The sequence below is a fragment of the Cupressus sempervirens genome, chromosome 8 (genome assembly GCF_028749045.1).
Source record: "Cupressus sempervirens isolate cs-2001-9-10 chromosome 8, ASM2874904v1, whole genome shotgun sequence".
Taxonomy (NCBI): domain Eukaryota; kingdom Viridiplantae; phylum Streptophyta; class Pinopsida; order Cupressales; family Cupressaceae; genus Cupressus; species Cupressus sempervirens.
In genome coordinates this window covers 804862254-804880835 of record NC_143125.1, presented here as the reverse complement: position 1 = coordinate 804880835, position 18582 = coordinate 804862254, and the positions used below count along the sequence as shown (strand labels likewise).

At 35.3% G+C, this 18582-nt stretch overlaps 1 protein-coding gene across 4 annotated transcripts in view; it reads right to left on the bottom strand.

Moving 5' to 3' along the window:
• Positions 1–285: 285 nt before the first annotated feature.
• LOC149544842 (GDP-mannose transporter GONST1-like) overlaps positions 286–18582 on the bottom strand; it is a 46807-nt gene continuing 28510 nt past the window's right edge. For all 4 annotated transcript variants that reach the window (XM_089795415.1, XM_089795417.1, XM_089795416.1 and 1 more), the window contains 6 exons: positions 18396–18525; positions 5299–5397; positions 1566–1720; positions 1138–1254; positions 846–943; positions 286–699 (listed from right to left, as the gene is read on the bottom strand). In XM_089795415.1, coding sequence (XP_089651541.1) covers positions 656–699; positions 846–943; positions 1138–1254; positions 1566–1720; positions 5299–5397; positions 18396–18525 — 643 coding nt within the window. In that variant the 3' untranslated portion in view covers positions 286–655. The remainder of the gene's footprint in view (positions 700–845; positions 944–1137; positions 1255–1565; positions 1721–5298; positions 5398–18395; positions 18526–18582) is intronic.

Here is an 18582-nt window from a genome sequence, read left to right as displayed (position 1 = left end):
ACCCTCTTCATCTAATAAAAGAGATCAATACAAATGCATGCTTGGAGGTGGTGTCACCAGAGAACCACAATAGATATGATTTTAAGGCATGAAGTTATGGATAAAAATTAAAATAAATGGAAATGGTTGCATCATTCAAGGATAAAACTGCATTAAATTTAAAAATGACATGTTTAGTTGTGTAACCAAGAGATTGCAAGTAAAGAAGTAAAGAACACTATGTGAAATTCACAACTAAAGAAATGGTAATCTCTATCAAAATCAGATTTCACATACACAGGTCCAGAAAAAAAGTAAACCAACTGTTGAAAACTTGAAACCATCCGGACACAAATGATTAAAAGGTTGAACATACATATTCATTCACTGGATTTCTCAATAGAATATGATGTTCAATGTGCCAATTATTGTTACAACAGAAGAATAATGCAAGCTTCCTACAACAACTCCTGGATTATAGAAGTATTTTGAAGCCGTATGTTGACATCAGAAACTAAATGTGTAGAGGAAGGAAAATCTCCACTGCAAATAAGTTTCTGAGCTGATAAAGGGTAACAATTTTGAAGATCATGTATTCCACCAGCAACATCTAGAGTAGACTGGGCCTTCTAAAATCCCCAATCCTTTAACAAAACATTGTAAAATCAACATTACATCAAGACATTTTTGCTCTAGCAAAGAAAATTCCCGCAAAAAGACCTGTGTAATACCACAAGACATTATGAGAAATAATATTTTGCCTCTCAAATTAAACAGACAAAGAACCTGTATATATGTTTAAAATATGTCTGTCAACATATAATTGCAGCTAAAGTGAATACAGAAACTCTGCATCAATGAATTACCAAAAGATATGCTCAACAGATTCGGAAGACTTGTGGGAACTTTGAACAGCGTGATCCCAGCAATTGACAAAGGAATCTTATTCAGTGATCCTACCAAACTACATAGAAGCATAGAACAATTTCATGAGAACAAAAAGTATTACTTAAAATTGTACATTTTCTGCTCTTATCCACAAAATATGAACAAATGACTAGTATTCCATAAATAAACAATAAAAAAAGCTAACAATTATTTTAAACTTACTAGACCATAATAATATTTAATAAAACAATACACGAGGCAAATGTTCACCTATATGTTGTGGGGCCTGTTTGGTGCAAGAACCACATTGATGTGAAGCTGATTGCAAGGCCCAGCAATCCACTTGCAGTTACCACTACCCAAAACATTGGTATCCTAAGTAAAGGACTGAATTCAATAGAATACAGAATTATTAGATGAAATTCATAAAAGAAATATTGACGCTATTAATCAATTGTTAAAAAGTCGCAGAAGTTTATGTTTAAAGTTTGGCATATATATATAACAGCAATTCTAGACGCATGGATATAATTATATAACCAGTTCAAAATATATTAAAATCTTCCAGGGTTAGATTCTAGTTCAAGGAATTTGATTGGCAGGCAATACATCCTAGAAACACTAGGCACAAACTCCCATTCAAAAGAAAGAAAATTCACTTCTCTAATTGCAGAAATTGAATATAACATAATACTTACGAAGAATATAGGTACTTCCATTCATCAAAAACTATAATAAGCGCAAGTCCCAAAGGTAATGAAAGACAATTGTTAAGTAAGACCATGGAAAATTCATTCAAATTTCCTGTTTTTGTTTGTTGCTTTGCTTCATCCATGACTTTGCGTAATGTTAGCTGCAAATCAGATAAACAAACACTCTTTTAGATTCAATTTTTTTAATAAGAGAATACAACATCATGACTTCCATAAGTTGAATAATTCTTTATGGTAATATGTGCATCCATAATCATTATGTAAACAATTTCACAATATATTGACTCTATTATTCCTTTATCTCAAAGATTCAAGTCCAAGAACATTTGTACTTTGATTAGAATTCCAAATGGATGTGTGTAATGAAGCAGTGTAATTCAAATATATCCGTAACATATTCTTACTAAAATCAGCAATCAGGTGCAATGGTCCTTGTACACCCCGAAAACAAAACAAAAATGCAACTGTTTCATCATATTTCAAAATTTTGCGGATATTTGAATTCAGTAACAGAAAAGGCACAGGACCCATTGGGTATATTGGAACATCTATATTCCTCTTTAAGTTTTCCTTCTCTATGACAATAGTAGAATTTTCTGAGGTCACTATTGGTTTGATCAATGGAAATAAAGCTGGATATAGATGAAAAGCCTCAGTAAACTGGACTGGAGCACAGTTCTTGTTACTTTTCTTCCAATTATCCATGTTAGGGAACTCTTCATAGGTAGAAGATTCATACTTGTGATTGGTAACAATATAACAATCCTTGTGTTTATTAACATGTTTAATTTTTTAAAACAATGATGTAATCTGACAGCAAATACTTCAAATTGTTCACGACTAGTATGCAAATCTATGACTTGTGAATAATGCAACTCATTTTTCAGGATTTATTTCTTTCCCGTACTAGCATTATTTATAAAAGTCTCAGATTTGATAAGTGTACTATTACCAAAATTGAACTCAAGCCAGGATGTTGTGACCCAACCCACCAAGCTTCTGTACCAAACAAGCAATACTTTTCATGTCCGAGTTGTATTGACAATTTAACATTGCTACAATACAAGTAAGAGACTAATGTACTTCAGTACTGTAACATTTGTGCAACATAGTTACTGGTTCCTGCAATAACCAGAAAACTTTGTGAAACTGGCATGTGCACTGAAAGAATTCCTGACAACTATGTGAACAGTAAGTTCAAGAAAAATTTGAAACTTTAAAAAAAAGGAATGACTGTATTAACAAATCAGACAATTAAATATAGTTTACAAATGCTACAAAAAGTGTCAACGAAAAGTTAAAAAATCAGAGTTGTCTAAATAAATACAACTTAAAATAGAACAAATTAAGATAACTAATAATAAAGACTAAATGACCATTAACTAACGTTTTAGAATAATGAACTAAATATGACAAGAACCTAGGATACTGGATACTAAAAATATTCTAATTATCTCCCTTAATGGTCATTCTATCAACTACCCTGAGAAGATTGTACATGTCTTGTGGTCATAAATCCTGCAGAAATTCTACTACTGTTGAGACTCTCCCTGTGTCTGTTGAATGTCAATGGCCAACAGTAGCCAAAAACAAAAGAAGGCTGCCCCTTCTTCATAATGGTCCTCAACAAGAGACTAGTCTTCCATTGACTCTACTACTGAGATGAGTCTACCACTAACTCTGCCAAAATGTGCGTAACCTCTGACCAAAAATGGGTCTGTTGAATGTCAATGGCCAACGGTAGCCAAAAACAAAAGAAGGCTGCCCCTTCTTCATAACGGTCCTCAACAAGAGACTAATCTTCCATTGACTCTACTACTGAGATGAGTCAACCACTAGCTCTGCCAAAATGTGCATAACCTCTGACCAAAAATCATTCACAAAACGTCCAACCTGATGTTGGATAACAAAACTGTCCTCCTCTGAAGACAGAGACACACACTAAGAACAGCTGCCACAATTTCTAACATGTGTTGATTTCTAATATCAAGTATTTAAGTTTTTGTACAAGTTAAAGAGGGCATGAAACTACTTTTTTTTAATCCACTCATATTATTAAAAAACATTATACATGCCTACAAGAATGGTCATTTCTCAATCGATGAAGATGCTTTTTTCAATATAATAGTGTACCGAATCCCAGTTCATGAGCAATGGACCAAATTGGGTGGCACAGGAATAACATGGTATATACAGAATCTGAAAAAGACACAGCATCATAGAGAATATGTACCATCTTTCTACTTGTGATGTGATATGACTTTGTAATGTAATTAGGTTACTATTGTGCATGTAAATAACAGTCTAGCAAAAATCACTTTTTTCATTCAATTAATTTAGCAGCAAGGTTGCATGGGTACAGGGGTACTTGGGTACTAATACGGCTATTTTTCAAAATAGGGGGCGGGGGTACTTGGGCACATCAAATTGTTTTTTAATATAATTATTAGTAAATCTGAAAAAATTGAGTCATAACAATGGTTTTTCAAAATAAGAACAGTGATAATGTTTGCAGATGTAATATATTGTTTTCTGATGTAATATATTGTTTTCTGTTTCAGTTTTGCAATATGTTTGTAATAATAATATATGCTAAATGTTTAGATGCATAAGAGAGAAGGCAAACTTTGAACATGGAGAAGAAGATCATAATCATATAACAACGACATATTGCAAATGATAAACTTTTGATGTAAACAGTGATAAAGTTTACCGTTAATCAGTATTGTATCAGTTTCAAACTGATTACATATTGAATTACTGATATGCAAATGAAAAAACTTAACAAAAATCAGAAATATTAATCAAGGTCCTTAGGTATGATGCTCTCTACTGAGTACCCGGTACATGGGTACGTGTATGCAGTACTCCGGTATGTGGGTATGCGTCCTAGGGGTGTGGGTACGTGTACCCATGCAACCTTGTTTAACAGTAGCCAGTCTCTCTTCAAAGCCAAACTAGTTTAGAGCACTATGTTTTCAGAACCAAAACATGAATTAATTCTATGCTAATGGGAGACACTAGAGGATCACATGCCTTAACCAGTTTGAAGTATTTTATGGGTCTGTACGTAAACCATACACTCCTAATACAACACCACCTAAAGATTTTTTATGTTCTAGTGTATAAAGGCCTGAAAAAACATTTTCAGAGTATTATCTTCTTTTTAAATTCAATATAGCCCTGGTGATTAGCAAAGAACAGAAAATGTGCTCATCAAACATACCAATTTAGTTTGATATATAATCATCTGACTCTGTGCCAATGAAGACAATCAGAAATATTCAAATCTAGTAATACCAAAGCACGAAAATAGATGGAGTAAACAAAGCAGATCCACAAAAAACTATATTTTATAGCAAAGGTGCTATAAGAGTTTTTAACACTATTGAAAGTTCATAAATAAAATCTGTGAAAAAGATAGAAACTTTAGCTACTGAAATGCTGTGCAAGGAAAATCAAAACATCTGTCATTAAGTTCATGAATTGAATTGTCTTAAGAGTTATAACAGCACCCAATTATCATCCAGCTCTTAATTACCAAGAAACACATGAAAAATGTTTAGTAAAGTTTAACCAAGTATAATATCATTAACAACTTTATTTCAGAAACTCAATACAGCTTTTTGTTGGCCAGAACTGGATGAATGAAATTAGAACTATTGCACAAATGGTAAAATCATTACTTTGCAAGAAATGCAAGAAACAGAATGATTACCGAATAAGCTGCCGTGAAAAAACAATTCAATATTTGCCAAGCATATCCCACTGCATGAAAAGAAAGATCTGTAATCCCTCCACTAACTGCAGAGATAACCTGCGGCCAATTACAACAAATCTAATAGATTAGTAATCATAGGTTTTCTGATAAATAAATTATATTTTAGATAAAGAATAAGATAACCGACTACAGGATAACTTCAAAAATATCATTCACCATTCGTTGCTACTAGGACAAGTGTTAAATATGAGTGATTCCATATTGTACAATGAATTATCTCTTAGACATGTCACTCAGAGACAAAGCTAACAACTAATGAGATTTCTATCTACAAATCAAGGATGACTTGCTCCAATATGCTTACCACACAAGTGACATGCTGATCAATGACTTCAAGTTTTTCTAGTTCCACATAATAGTAATTTTCATAGCAATATATACCCTACAAGCTTGGCCTCAGCACTAATGTCTCTTCCAGCAAAGAAATTCTCAACTTCCATGTGGTTATTATCAAGTGGGAGCCACCAAAGTAAAATTGGTTGAATATGAAAAGAAATGGGTCCTCTCAAGGCTATCCATGGCAGGATGGAGCTTTAGGCAATAGTCACAATACTAAGGCCTCTTTGCCTTCAGCTCCTGTTTGGGGTTGACTTGGTTGAGTTAGCCAGGCTGAAGTTTTGCTTAGGTTTAATTAGGATTTTTGTGTCCAATGTCAACATCAGAGTCTCATTATTAAATAAAACTCTCAGATTATAATGGCTTGTAAATATCCTTTCCCAAACTTGTGCCAATGTGCTCTCCTAAAATTTGAAAAATATCAGGTTTGCCATGTTTGAAGCAATGCTAACAAATCTACTTACACAGTGACCAAGCAAATCTCCCGTCCTAGTCTCATGAATTTGGATTGTTGAAGATTCAATCTTTAGGTGTAGAAGAAGCTGTTGGGTGGATATTTTGCAACTGATAGTTTTGAGAAAATCTAGTCGCAAAATAGGTAGTCCAGCCACAGCATATGAGACAAAGTCTCTCCTACCATAAAGGGAAGGCTCCCCTTTCTCACCATTCCTTGGATCAACTCAAGGTAAGCAAGAAGCTAAGAGATTCATAAAGGGTGTTACCAATATTCTTTCCTCTTTAACTTTTAGGAAAGAATCCACTAACCCGTAGAGCGAGTAATGGGCAAGATGAAATCTCTAACTAGACTTCAATCTAGTAGCTGGAAATGGTGATACCAATAAACCAACACCAACTCAAAGGCAGATTGAAAGCATACCGGTTTGGCTCTAAGTCCTGTTTGTCTAATTTATTAGAAAAATCACTACCATTAGGGCACAAAGACTTCCATAAGTAGATGATATCTATTCTATAACTTATTTTTAGTTTTAATTTATTCTATAAGAAAAACCTCTACCGTTGGGGCGCAAAGGCTTCCAAAAGTAGGGAAATTCTAACTATTTTTCATAAATTTGAGATGGTAACACAAGCTACAATCAAAGCTTCTAGTCTATGTAATACCACAACCGCTCCCAGTCAAAGCTTCGGCTCTGATTGCTTCTTAACTCACTATGCTCTATTATTGAACACACAATAATAACATGAATCAAATACTACTAGCACAAATTAAAGTCAAATTTTCTAATTTGCTCTATCACAAGCGCTTCCAGTCAAAGCTTCTAATTTGCTCTATCACAATTGCTTCTAGTCAAAGCCCTTGGATTTGAAGCACATCTTCTTGATGAGATGTCACTGTTCTTTGAAGAAGTTTTGACATATCTTCCAATGAGATTGTCATAAAAATTTTGGGATTTGAGTTACAATGATGAATACATGAGGGATGAGTATTCGAGGTATGGGTTAGATACTTGTGAAACACATATGATGGCTGGAAATGAACCGAAAAGCATATGTATTTGGGCCAAAAGGGCCAAAATCAAACTCTCAAGGGTGGATTGCATGTAGGCAAACATGGGCTTTTGTGGGTATGGCCCATAATCGAGGTCAAAAACCCAATGCACCGGGTACACATACGTTGCTCACTCGAGTACCCCCACCACGCAAAAAGCGTGGTCGCATCGATTGGAGCACCCAGGTGTGACGCAAGTGCGTCCGAGATGCAAGGGTGTGCGCACAGGGTGCGGCTAGGGTGCGCGCAAGGTGTGGTCGACATGTTGGCTAAAAAGTCAAAAAAAAAAAAAAAAAATTTGCAATTGTTTTTTAATTGTTTCTTTTAGCAAGGGAACCCTAATTTGGTGTGTGTCCCTTGAGGTCTATTTCATTTTTGATATTCATGTTTGAACATTGAATTTTGAATCTTGCATCTTTGTCATTTGACAAAGTGATAGTCAATGGTTGACTTACATGGTACTATGTGTGGTTTATATTTTTCATTTATCATTATCATTATTATTATTATGTTTAAAAGTTTTAGCATTTTACTAAGTTCAATAGTCATTGGTAATGGTTATGAAGTTTCAAGTTTCAAGTTTGAACTTATGGTTCGTGAATCGCATTTCAAATTTTTATATTCAACTATATTTAGCATGTTATATTGAAGTATCATTTCATAATTAGCAACTTTAGTCACACACACACACACACACACATATATATATGTGTGTGTGTGTGTGTGTGTGTATACTATGCAACACCCCCCCTCCACACCCCCACTGTCCCCAAATTGAGGCCCTTTTTTTCCCACACCGCTGCATCCCCACACCGATGTAACACTAATTTGCATAAAAACATGTAAAAGACATGTAAGTTGAGTTTGCACAACTTAAAAGACCAAGCACATTTTTAATTGATTTTTTAGTCAATATTACTTAATTGGGTCAAAAATAATATTTACACTATATAGTTTATATATTATGTGCAAATATCATTCAAAAAGTAATATTTAACTTGGATGTTTTAAAATAAAACATAAAGTGCTCTATAGTCACTTAAGTGATAAGATAAGTGATAAAGTAACTTAAAGTTAAAAGCATAACATAAAGTCAATTTATGTTATATTTTTCAAAATTTGAATGTCAACATTAAAATATAACATTGATATTTTTAAATATGCAATTGTGTCTGGAGAGTCCACTTTTTGGGCACTTAAATGGTCATATATTTTGACTACTAAATCCAATTAAGCTCTAAGAAATACAGAATCGAACGGAAATCCGAAAGCAAGAGATTGGACAAAACAATAAGACTAAAAGCAACTAAACACACTCAAAAACACAAGAAAGGACATTGAAGGTTTCAAAAATCAAGCATAAGCTTAATAAAATGAAAAACGAAAAGGACTTGATGAAAGCCTTCAGTAAAAGGATTCATTGTACAAATTGGGGTTGATTGGTTGATCAATGTAGCCAGTTAAATATTGAACTATCTCAGAGAAATGCCAAACTAAGTTGAAAAAATTTCGTATTGTTACCTACATTTTGTGGTGACAAATGCAGGACAACAAAAGCCCTACATCCATTGTCACAATTGAAAGCCCCACAGGTCTAATAGCAATCATGCAATTGATCATCCCTATTGGATCAATGCACACACCAAGGTTTCCCATTAAAAGTTGATCATCTTTCAAATGATTTGACCGCTATTTTCTTTACCAATTGTTGCCTTTTTTGGCAAGATGATTTTCATTGACCCCTTTTCAACTATGATGATGGCCCTTTGGTTTGGGTTTTTTGTCACAACATTTATTGCAGCATCATGATATGTGGGAGGTATCTTGGCCACATACATCTATCATGACAAAATAGCTTTTGTTGTCATTTTCATTCCTCCTATTCACTTTTTAATTTGTTGCATTAACATTTCTTTGTTGCCTTTGTGACGAATTCACAAAATTGTCGATATTCTGCTTGGTCATTTTGTTGTGTTGTGTAGAGTCGGACTGGCATTCTCATGGATTTCTCCTTCTCACAAGCTCTTGGTGTTTCAGTTTTGCCTTAATCAATTTAGGTTTTTCTCACTTCTTACCTCCCATTAGCTAGTTGTGTCCTCTTTTCCACCATACTCTAATGGCAAGTAGAAGTTAATAGATGATTTAATTCCAAAACCATCTTCTCCATAGGAATCAAATACTTCTCGTGTTTATGGTGGATGTGTGAAAGATTGGAGATAAACACTCTCACTATGGAAATATTAAGGATACTAACGAGTTTAAGCATGCCTAGATTACCATCTCTTTTGATGGCACTTGGCTTAGTGCGTTTGGGATCAATCTTAGTTTTTTTGTTTCAAATTAATGTCTAGAAAAACTTTTAACACAACATGTGACATTGGCATGACACGCCCTTTGGCTCCACATGAAATTCTTTTGACATGAAGCTATGAACCGGTGAGACCACAAAAGGGGGATCTCATATCCACACATCACTTGTTGAAACCCACGAGTGCAACCACTCACTGAAGGCAAAAGGTCTGTGACCACTATGGCCCTGCAAGGAACTGAACATCAGAGGCCACTTCACCAATGAAGTGTTTAATCTGCAATACTAAACGTCTGAAGACAAGATCTGTCTTGGATCATATTAAGCATATTGTGTGGGATTTAGTTGTTGCTAAAGGTCGTTCAAATATATTCCCATAGGGTAATCCAAAAATCAAGCTCAACTAGTTAAAGGTCATTCCAACTTCTATATCTTTAAAGATTTATCCCTTGCTTTAGCAAAATCTCATTGGTAGAAACTTAGATGGACTTCCCCAATGGTCTCATCCGAGACCTTCACAACCTCAAACAAGAAGTTTAAATCTTAAATTTGGCCATGCAATTGCACAAAAATTCAAACAAGTCTCCATCTATGGAAATTGGAAATTCTACATTGGCTCCCCAAGAACCTATTTCCATTAAGGCAATTCCCAATTTTGATGATTTAAAGACAAATGTTGCTTTCACCCTTGGAAAGATTTTAAAATCCTCAAGAACTTCAGCATTTGAGGACTGCAATCCTAGTAGACACTACACCATCTTAACTCCCATCTTATCACAATTCCCTTCATGGAGCATTTGGTGAACCTCCTATGGGCCTTGGTTATTGGCAAAGATTGATGAGAAACAATTAATAAGCATCAACGACTAGTCTCAAAATTTGTAATTCATCACAAGATCAAACGACCTGAAGTATGCTTAGTATTTTAGTCTTTGTTCCATGTTTTTTATGGGAAATAATGTCCTTCAACCACCTTGTAATTCGTAGCCTTTCATGTTGGTTCCTAGTTTAGGGTGGTGTTGCAAAACAATTTTTTGTTGTGTTGTAAATTATTGAGATCACACAAAATATATCTTTTTTTGGAATCTTGTAATATTCTACACATCAAGGTTTCCCATTAAAAGTTGATCATCTTTCAAATGATTTGACCACCATTTTCTTTACCAATTTTTGGAATACTAATAGCTTGTCTCCTTTTTCAAAAGAATAAGATAATGCCTCAAAGCATACAACACTTGTTGTGAGGTTTTCACACCATTGCCCCAAAACTTTGGGAACCCCCTTTTTTCGGTCCAGAGGTTTTGAATTTGAAATTTTCACACCTTAGACGCCTTCGGGCCAAGACAGATTTGATTTGATGTGGTTTCCTTTGTCACCCGGTGTTAACTTGATTTTCCAGAGCATGTAATTTTATCCTTAGGCCAAACAAATTTCAAGAACGACATTTTTTTCAATAACTAAAACAAATACTTCGCAAGATAAAATTGCAAAATTTTGGACTTAAATGGATTTTGAAAATTTGATATAATTGTATAAACTTGAGCATTTTCAAAAATGAATTTGTTAGATTTAGTCATTTCCGAAAATCTTGAATTTTTTCGATGAAAAGGAAATTTTTTGATAGTGAAATTGAAATTGGAAAATCGATTTTGACTGTCAGAAAAAAGGATTTATTTTGTTAAAAATTGTAATTGCATTGCAAAATTGAAAGTGGACTTAATTGCAAAATTTGCATTAAATTGGTTGAAATATTGCCCAGAAGATTTTTAAATGTTGAAAGAAATTGGTAAATTAAAATTGAAAATCGATTTTGGCTTGCTAGAGTTGATTTTAATGATATTTTAATTGCTAAAATGCTTTTAAAGGATAATTTTGGCATCTCATAGGATTTCCTTGTTTTATTTTGCAATTTTTTATCACAACTAGCAATTGAACAGGCAAATTTCACTATGGGCAAAATAAATTTTGGCATGGCATTTAAATCTGGGCCACTAATGAAGGGCTAATTTAATTTTTCTCTCCTCCAAGGCAAGTTGGCCAGCTTGAAGGATCAAGAAGATTGTGGTATAAGAGGGACTCCCCGCCTCTTATCTCTTCATTCCATCTCATCTCCTCCTCCATGATGAGTGAATTTTCTAAAGAGGGGCAGCTTTCAAACTTTGGCGATTTTCCTTGGAGCAGATATTTTCATTGTTTGGCGTCTTTTCTTCTTCCATAAAATGGCTGTGATTTCTGCCCTAGGCGATTTGAGGCAGATCTGAACTTTTCTCTTGCTTGGCGATTTTGTGGAGTCTGATTTTCTTGCTAAAGGCTACGAATTTTGCCCTAAATTTGAGCAATTTTTTTGTTTGGTAAAGGATACATGGTCCAAGGTTTGATTTTGGCAAATGTGTGGGCGATTTCAAGAAGGCAAAATTCTGATTTTTGCTAGGGCATCATTATTTACAAGGAAGGTTGAAATTTCGGAAATCTGATCGGAACTAAAAGAGGGCCCGGTTATTGGTAAAGACAAAATTAAGGTAAAATTCAATTCATTTTAGAGGTGAAGATTGTTAAAGGCGGATTCTATTTCTTGTTCTTGCTTGGTTTCGTTTCCCTTATATTCTTCTTAAGGGACACTTGGCGAGGCAGAAATAAGCTAGACCACCCTAGGTTGAAGTTGGGAATATAAGTATAGTCCATCCTAAGGTAACGAAGAGGCAAAAATAAGCGGTAGTCCCACCCCTAGGTTGAAGGTTGGAGATTGATAAGTGTAGAGATAGGACTTGACAAGGCAAAAATAAGCTAGGTTCCATCGATAGAAAGAAGGTTGGAGATTGATAAGTGTAGTCCATATCATTTAGAACGAAGGGGCAAAAATAAGTGTTTAGGATGGTAGATGTTAGTGCAAGCAAAAACTCAAAGAGAACGAATACCAAAAAAGACAAAGAAGACATGATGCCTAAGACCACCTTCTTCTCGAAAGTGAAGCAAATAAGTGATACTAATATCGGTACAATGAACATGATACAGTTGAAGGAAGGACAATCCCCCATGGCAAAGAAGATCTACAAAAGCGGAATTGTACACACGGCGGCTTTCCCTCCTACCTTGCCTTATCCGAAATTGGCAATGGAGTGTGCATCCCGGTTTGATTTGGTTACGAAGTCCATCATTTTTTATGAAGGGAAGAGAGTGTTAGCCAACATCGGCGGACAAGTGGTCGAAGAAGCATTTAATATTCCCTAGTACAAGGGCATGACAGTGGTAATGATGGATCAGGTGGCTAAGTTATTTCAGGATAATCAGGAGGCTTACTTCATTCTTCTAAAGCAAAATTGGTTACACAAGGGCAAGAAGGGAGTCACCAAGTCATCAAAGCTCACCAAGTCAAATTTCAAACTGGAGTATGGCAATCTTATTGTGCTTCTCAGCCGAATCATGGGCTTAGCTCAAGGTATGCAATTCAAAAACTGGATGTACTTTATTGATGAAATTGAAAATGGAAAGAAAAAATTTGATTGGGCTAGGATTATAAGCGAAAATTTAGAGTTGCAACTTAGGACAATGCAAAATCAAAAGCAATTTTATATGGGATCCTACCTTTTCTATCTAATTGCGAGACTATATGAAAATCCTGACTTAAAGCCTTAGGAGTGATTGGCAATGGGCTGGGGCAATGTTTGGTGCATGAGTGCTATCCATAGCTTCATTTGCACAACACCAAAGACTATAAGATGTTTTATGACGCCTTTTCCATGAAGACAGTAAGGATATTGCAAGGGACACCTGCTAAGAGGCTCTCAACGGAAGCAGAAGTAAATGTTAAGAAGTATGGGAGTTGGTTCATCCAATTTCCGCAATTCACATTTATTAGAGTGGCAAGAAGTACAGTTTGTCCCAAGAGACTTCCAAGGTACCCACCCAACAAGGTAGTATTGATGGAGAGGCCTCGATATCCTCGATCAACTGGAAGATGATGAAAATGTGCTAAGAGAAGATTATGATATAGTAGATGGAACATAATTGGGTCCAATAGATTGGGATGATCATTAGGATCCTTACTTAGAGGCAGTTACAAGGACAGTTGATCTACACACCAAGTCGTGGTAGAATGGGAAGTTAAGGAAATTACAAAGTCAAAGGGTACACCTTACTTATGAGAAGATGAAACCAGAGGAAGAAGGTCTAGCGAAGTCAGTCAGACAGAAAGGTGAGGGCAGTAGCCGGCAACAAAGAATAGTTAAGAGCAAGAAGAGGAGTTTGGAGGTTGAAAAAAGTGAAAAACATCAAGATCCTCCAACAAAGAAACTGAATGCAGCACCGTCAAGGGAGAGCATAATTGAGGGTAGAAGCCAAAGGAATAATACAAGTGGACAAGGGGCCGCGGTAGAGGAGAACGTCAATGAGAGAGAGTTTGGATCGAGATTGGATGAGTTAGGGAAGGTTGCCATCAAGAGGAAACATTTGGGCACCCTTGCCTCCCTCAATGCCGTTATCGGATATGCGAAAGAATGTGAAAAAGATCATGAGAAAACACTGCAAGCAACAAGCAACATGATGAATTCAGCTCAGCTCAAGATGAAACATACACTTTGCCCTCCCATGAAGGAAGTCAATGACAAGCTAGCCAAGTTCATTGCTTTGGCTAAAAGGATGAAAGAAAAGGGTAGAACTATATTAGATCATTTGATGTAAGCCCAAGTGGCAAATTCTCCTTCTTCTTGGGTGGGATAGGTGTCTCATTCTGATTGGCTACCATTTTGGTGTCTTCTCATTGGTTGCCACTTTTCCTTTTTTTCATTGGTCCACTAATGAGGTGGCATCTTCTCATTGGCCAATGGGGTGGCAACCCTAATTAGGGTTTCTAGGATCCAATCTGGATCGTTGGTTTTGCCTCTTTATCTCTACCATTGGTTGTAATTTTGGCCTCTATATAAGGCCATTTGCTCTCATTTGTAAAGGGTTGAAGAAAATTGTTGCTAAGATAATACCAAAACTGCTTCTTTATCATTGTTGTGTCTTGCATGGTGATTAAGAACACTTGGTGTTATTGCATGGTTTCTACTTCCAATAGTTTAAAGTTAAAAGGGAAGAAAATTGTTGCTTAAGATAATACCAAAATTGCCTCTTTTTATCATTGTTGTGACTTGCATGGTGATTAAGAACATTTGGTGTTATTGGATGGTTTCTACTTCCAATAGTTAGAGTTAGATTTCCTTTGAAGTTGTTAAAGTAGATTTCATTTTCAAGAAGTTGTTAAGTAAGAGTAAGAGTAGATGGATAGTTGCATGGTGATATTAGTGGATGTTTGATAGGGATCTATAACTAGGCCACTAGCATCCTAGCAATTTATTAGGAAGCCTTGCGTGGTAAACTAGTCTTTTCTCTTGAATCATAGTATCTATGGAGGTAGAGTCGCTGGTTAGTTTTCATCAAATTTGATCCCCATCCATTTGCTAATCTTTCCATTCATAAGAGTAGGAGTAGAATAGCAAGTAGTTGAGTAGTCCGATTTCATTCTAAGAAAGTTAGGAAGGTAAAAGTCATTAGAAGCATTATTGCCTCCTTGCGCAATCAACATTATCTGGCGCTACACCCTCCACCATCACCACCATCATCAACATCATCTAGCACTCATACAAAATCATCACCATCATCCCAAAATCCAAGTCATCCTTGAATGGACAACTTAAGGCCGCCTACGTGATTACCAACAAATCACATCGATAACTAAGTTAGTATCCACAGGTGTAAGGAACATTGGAGTTTATCTCATGTCTTCTTGAGTATTAACTTTTCAAGAGAGGGATTGAGTGTTTGACATTCCATGTCAAGTATTCAATCACTATATGTTATGTAGTGGTACAAAACTGACATCAACAGACCCTAAAATATATTTTCTTTCAAGAAAGAGGTACCCTTGACTCAATTTGTATGGTTTAAAGGCAGTGTAACACCGGCACGAGGGATGGTGGTACGAGTTTCAAGTGCACAAAAAAAAAGGGCCTCAATTTCAAGACGACGGCAGGGGTACTGGGGGTGTTGCATACTATACACATAACTTAAAATGCTAATTATGACAAGATGTTTCAATATAACACACCACATACAATATATTATATATTTGAAGTTTTTCTTGGTTGGCCCCCACAACCAGCTATACCCTGGATGTAGTCAAGGGACACCAAGCAGTCCCTAGGGACCATCTTGCTGCACCCAACTACCGTATAGAGACTAGTGCGGCAGTGTCACTACCATAGTGGGGGTGCTCGTATGCGCCAAGTACCTATCCTAGGGACGTACACGCACCTGGTTTGGCGGTCAGGGGGGGTTTAGGGTGGGGTGCATGATAGACTATTTAAATGTAGTAAACTCTCCAAACTTCGAAACAGAACAAGTTGTTTTTCAATATAAATAACACTCCAGATGCCTTCTAAGTCAGTATATTAATAATTCTACACATTCTCCAAAGAATAAGTATAATAATTAAGGATTCAATAGTTAAGTTGTCATTTATTTTTTGCATTAGCTATAAGATCCAACATTGGCTTAATAAACTCACCAATGTTTATGGAATTGTTAGACAAGAAAAAAAACTTCCTTCATGGAAGCCAAAACAAATCCAAAGTGGATCGAGATCGTAATTTGTTTATGAAGGCAAATTAAAGAGCCAAATATGCAAGATGCGTCATTTTATTGTTGTTTTATCATCTAGAAAGAGTTGCATTAATTATCAAGAATGGACCTCACACCTGCAATTAAATATTCCTCAAATGAAAAGTTGTTTATGTTGGTAGTTCATTCATAAAATCTTTTGGATATGACACCGGTTTCTTCTTGAATTGAGTCTACAATCTAGTTTCTTTAAAGGCAAGAACAAGGCACAACTCTTGGGCCCTGAGTTTGGCTAGCTACACCTGTGGGATATGAATAGTCATGCTTTGGATGCCCAAGATTGTAACGTGAAAGGTTGTCCATTGGGTTATTCGAAGAGTCATTGGGGAATTGTTTATTAGGTGATCCAAAGAGTCTTGGCATACCACCAGTCATCTTAATATAGCTACAATATCTTAGGAGAATGGCATCCTATATTTTCAAGTGCCTCAATGTAATCTAACTATACTCACCATTATTAGTGGTTTTGGCATCTAGGAAAATGACCTTAAGATTGAGAACCCCTATACATTTTTGAATCCTAACTCCATAGTTAGGATCAAAATTATCAATGTGTCTTTTAAATATTCAAGAAACATGACATTCCTAAATCCTAAAGCTCGCCAAAGAAAAATCACATTGAAGGTTTACTAGGGTTTGTCTTATCCTTCCTAAACTTACCTACATCTCTCTAAGTACATGCTCAAATCAATAAAAGAGTTTTAACATGCCAACATGTCAAATCCAAGGAAGTAACTCTTTACCTTCCCTCCTTTATTTTATGCAGCATATTGAGTTGAGTATTTAACTTAAATGCTCTAATATAATTTTTTATATTGCAAACAAGAGGAAAGCAAGCTTCGTAAAACTATAGTTTGTAGTTGCCTTGATATTGAGCAAGAGCAGCTCTATTTTACAGATGGGTTGTTTTGCTATTTAAATTCCCAATTTTTAAATATTCACTATGAGGAATGGATCTACAAAGGAAAGAGGGATATTGCAACCCTTATATGCTCTTTAATGTTCTCACTCTTCATCTCTCCACCATTGAATAGATCTAAACAACATCAATCCTCTCAAAGAAAACTACCTCTAAAGAATAACTCTTTCTTTGTTAGTTTTGGTTCTTAATAGTTCTAGACTTGGACCTTTGATGAACTTGAATGCTCCTTTGCCTCATTGGATTCTACATAAATAGTGGAAGTGACCCTAGAATAGTTGTTTTACTCCATTGCCACTTTGTCAAGGTTTACTCTAGTGGGAAGGTTCTCAAAGATTTAGTTGAAACTGACAATGTTAGAAAAATATATTTCTTTAGTCGAGGTGTCCAAGATCTCTACATACATACTCCTACTGTGCAGAAAAAGATACTCCACATTCAAAGAAGTGCAAGATGCCATATTCCAAGGAGCTCCATGGTTTACAGGCTCAAGTGCTTTGTTTCTAAACTTATAGTTTTCTCATTTTGACCCATAGGTGGATGTCACTAAGGAAGTACCAATCTACATAAGGCTACTTTTTTTCCATCTTCTCCTTTGAAATTAACTTCATTAGAAATCATTGGGAACAAGATTCATTAATATCTTCATTGTATTTTTTTAATGTCCCACTTTTTACAAGTTCAGAAATAAATTATTTACTTAATTCCTTTAATATCAAAAAAGGAATCAAATTCAATTAATTTACCCAATGGGAAAATTAATATTGGGTAAGTTTAAAGGTAATATTGAATAATTAAAGTGACTTTATAAGACTGATGTTTATTGAAGTTGCTAATTAGCAACTTCAAGAAAACTGAAACAATACTATAAAAGGAGACTTTGGGATTGATGAAGGTATGGAGTGATTTATATTTTCCTACATTAATATCTATGTAGGGTTGCTCAGATTTACAGGCTCAAGACAGAAACACCAAGAACATTGCCTTCAAAATTGGGACTCGTCCATTCCAGGTGATCTTGGAGGAAATGGTGAGTATATTACAGAAATTTATAGCACAATTCACTTTCCTCTATTTCATGAAAGTGTATATTTAAAAGTAAATGGAAAGATATGCAGAAAAAAAGTAACTTTTGATCTAGGGAACAATTGTTCAATTGGCTCTTGAAATGGAACCATATTAAAAACAGATCATTGGAAACATTAATTAAAAGGTCTTAATGCTAAATCCAATTAGGAAAACAACCATCATCCTCTAGCATATAGATCTAGAAATAACTGTAACCATGTATAAACAATAGGACATACCATCAAAATGAGAGCACCCCATATTTTGCAATTCTGGTACTTATTGAATAAATATATCTCTCCCAAAGCTGTTATGATGTTTGTGATATTCTTCAAAATTGTCACCATTGCAACATTTATATATTTCAAACTGCCAAAATGAGGACAATCATTAAGAAATTTTATTTAAGAAGCATCAATAAAGGCT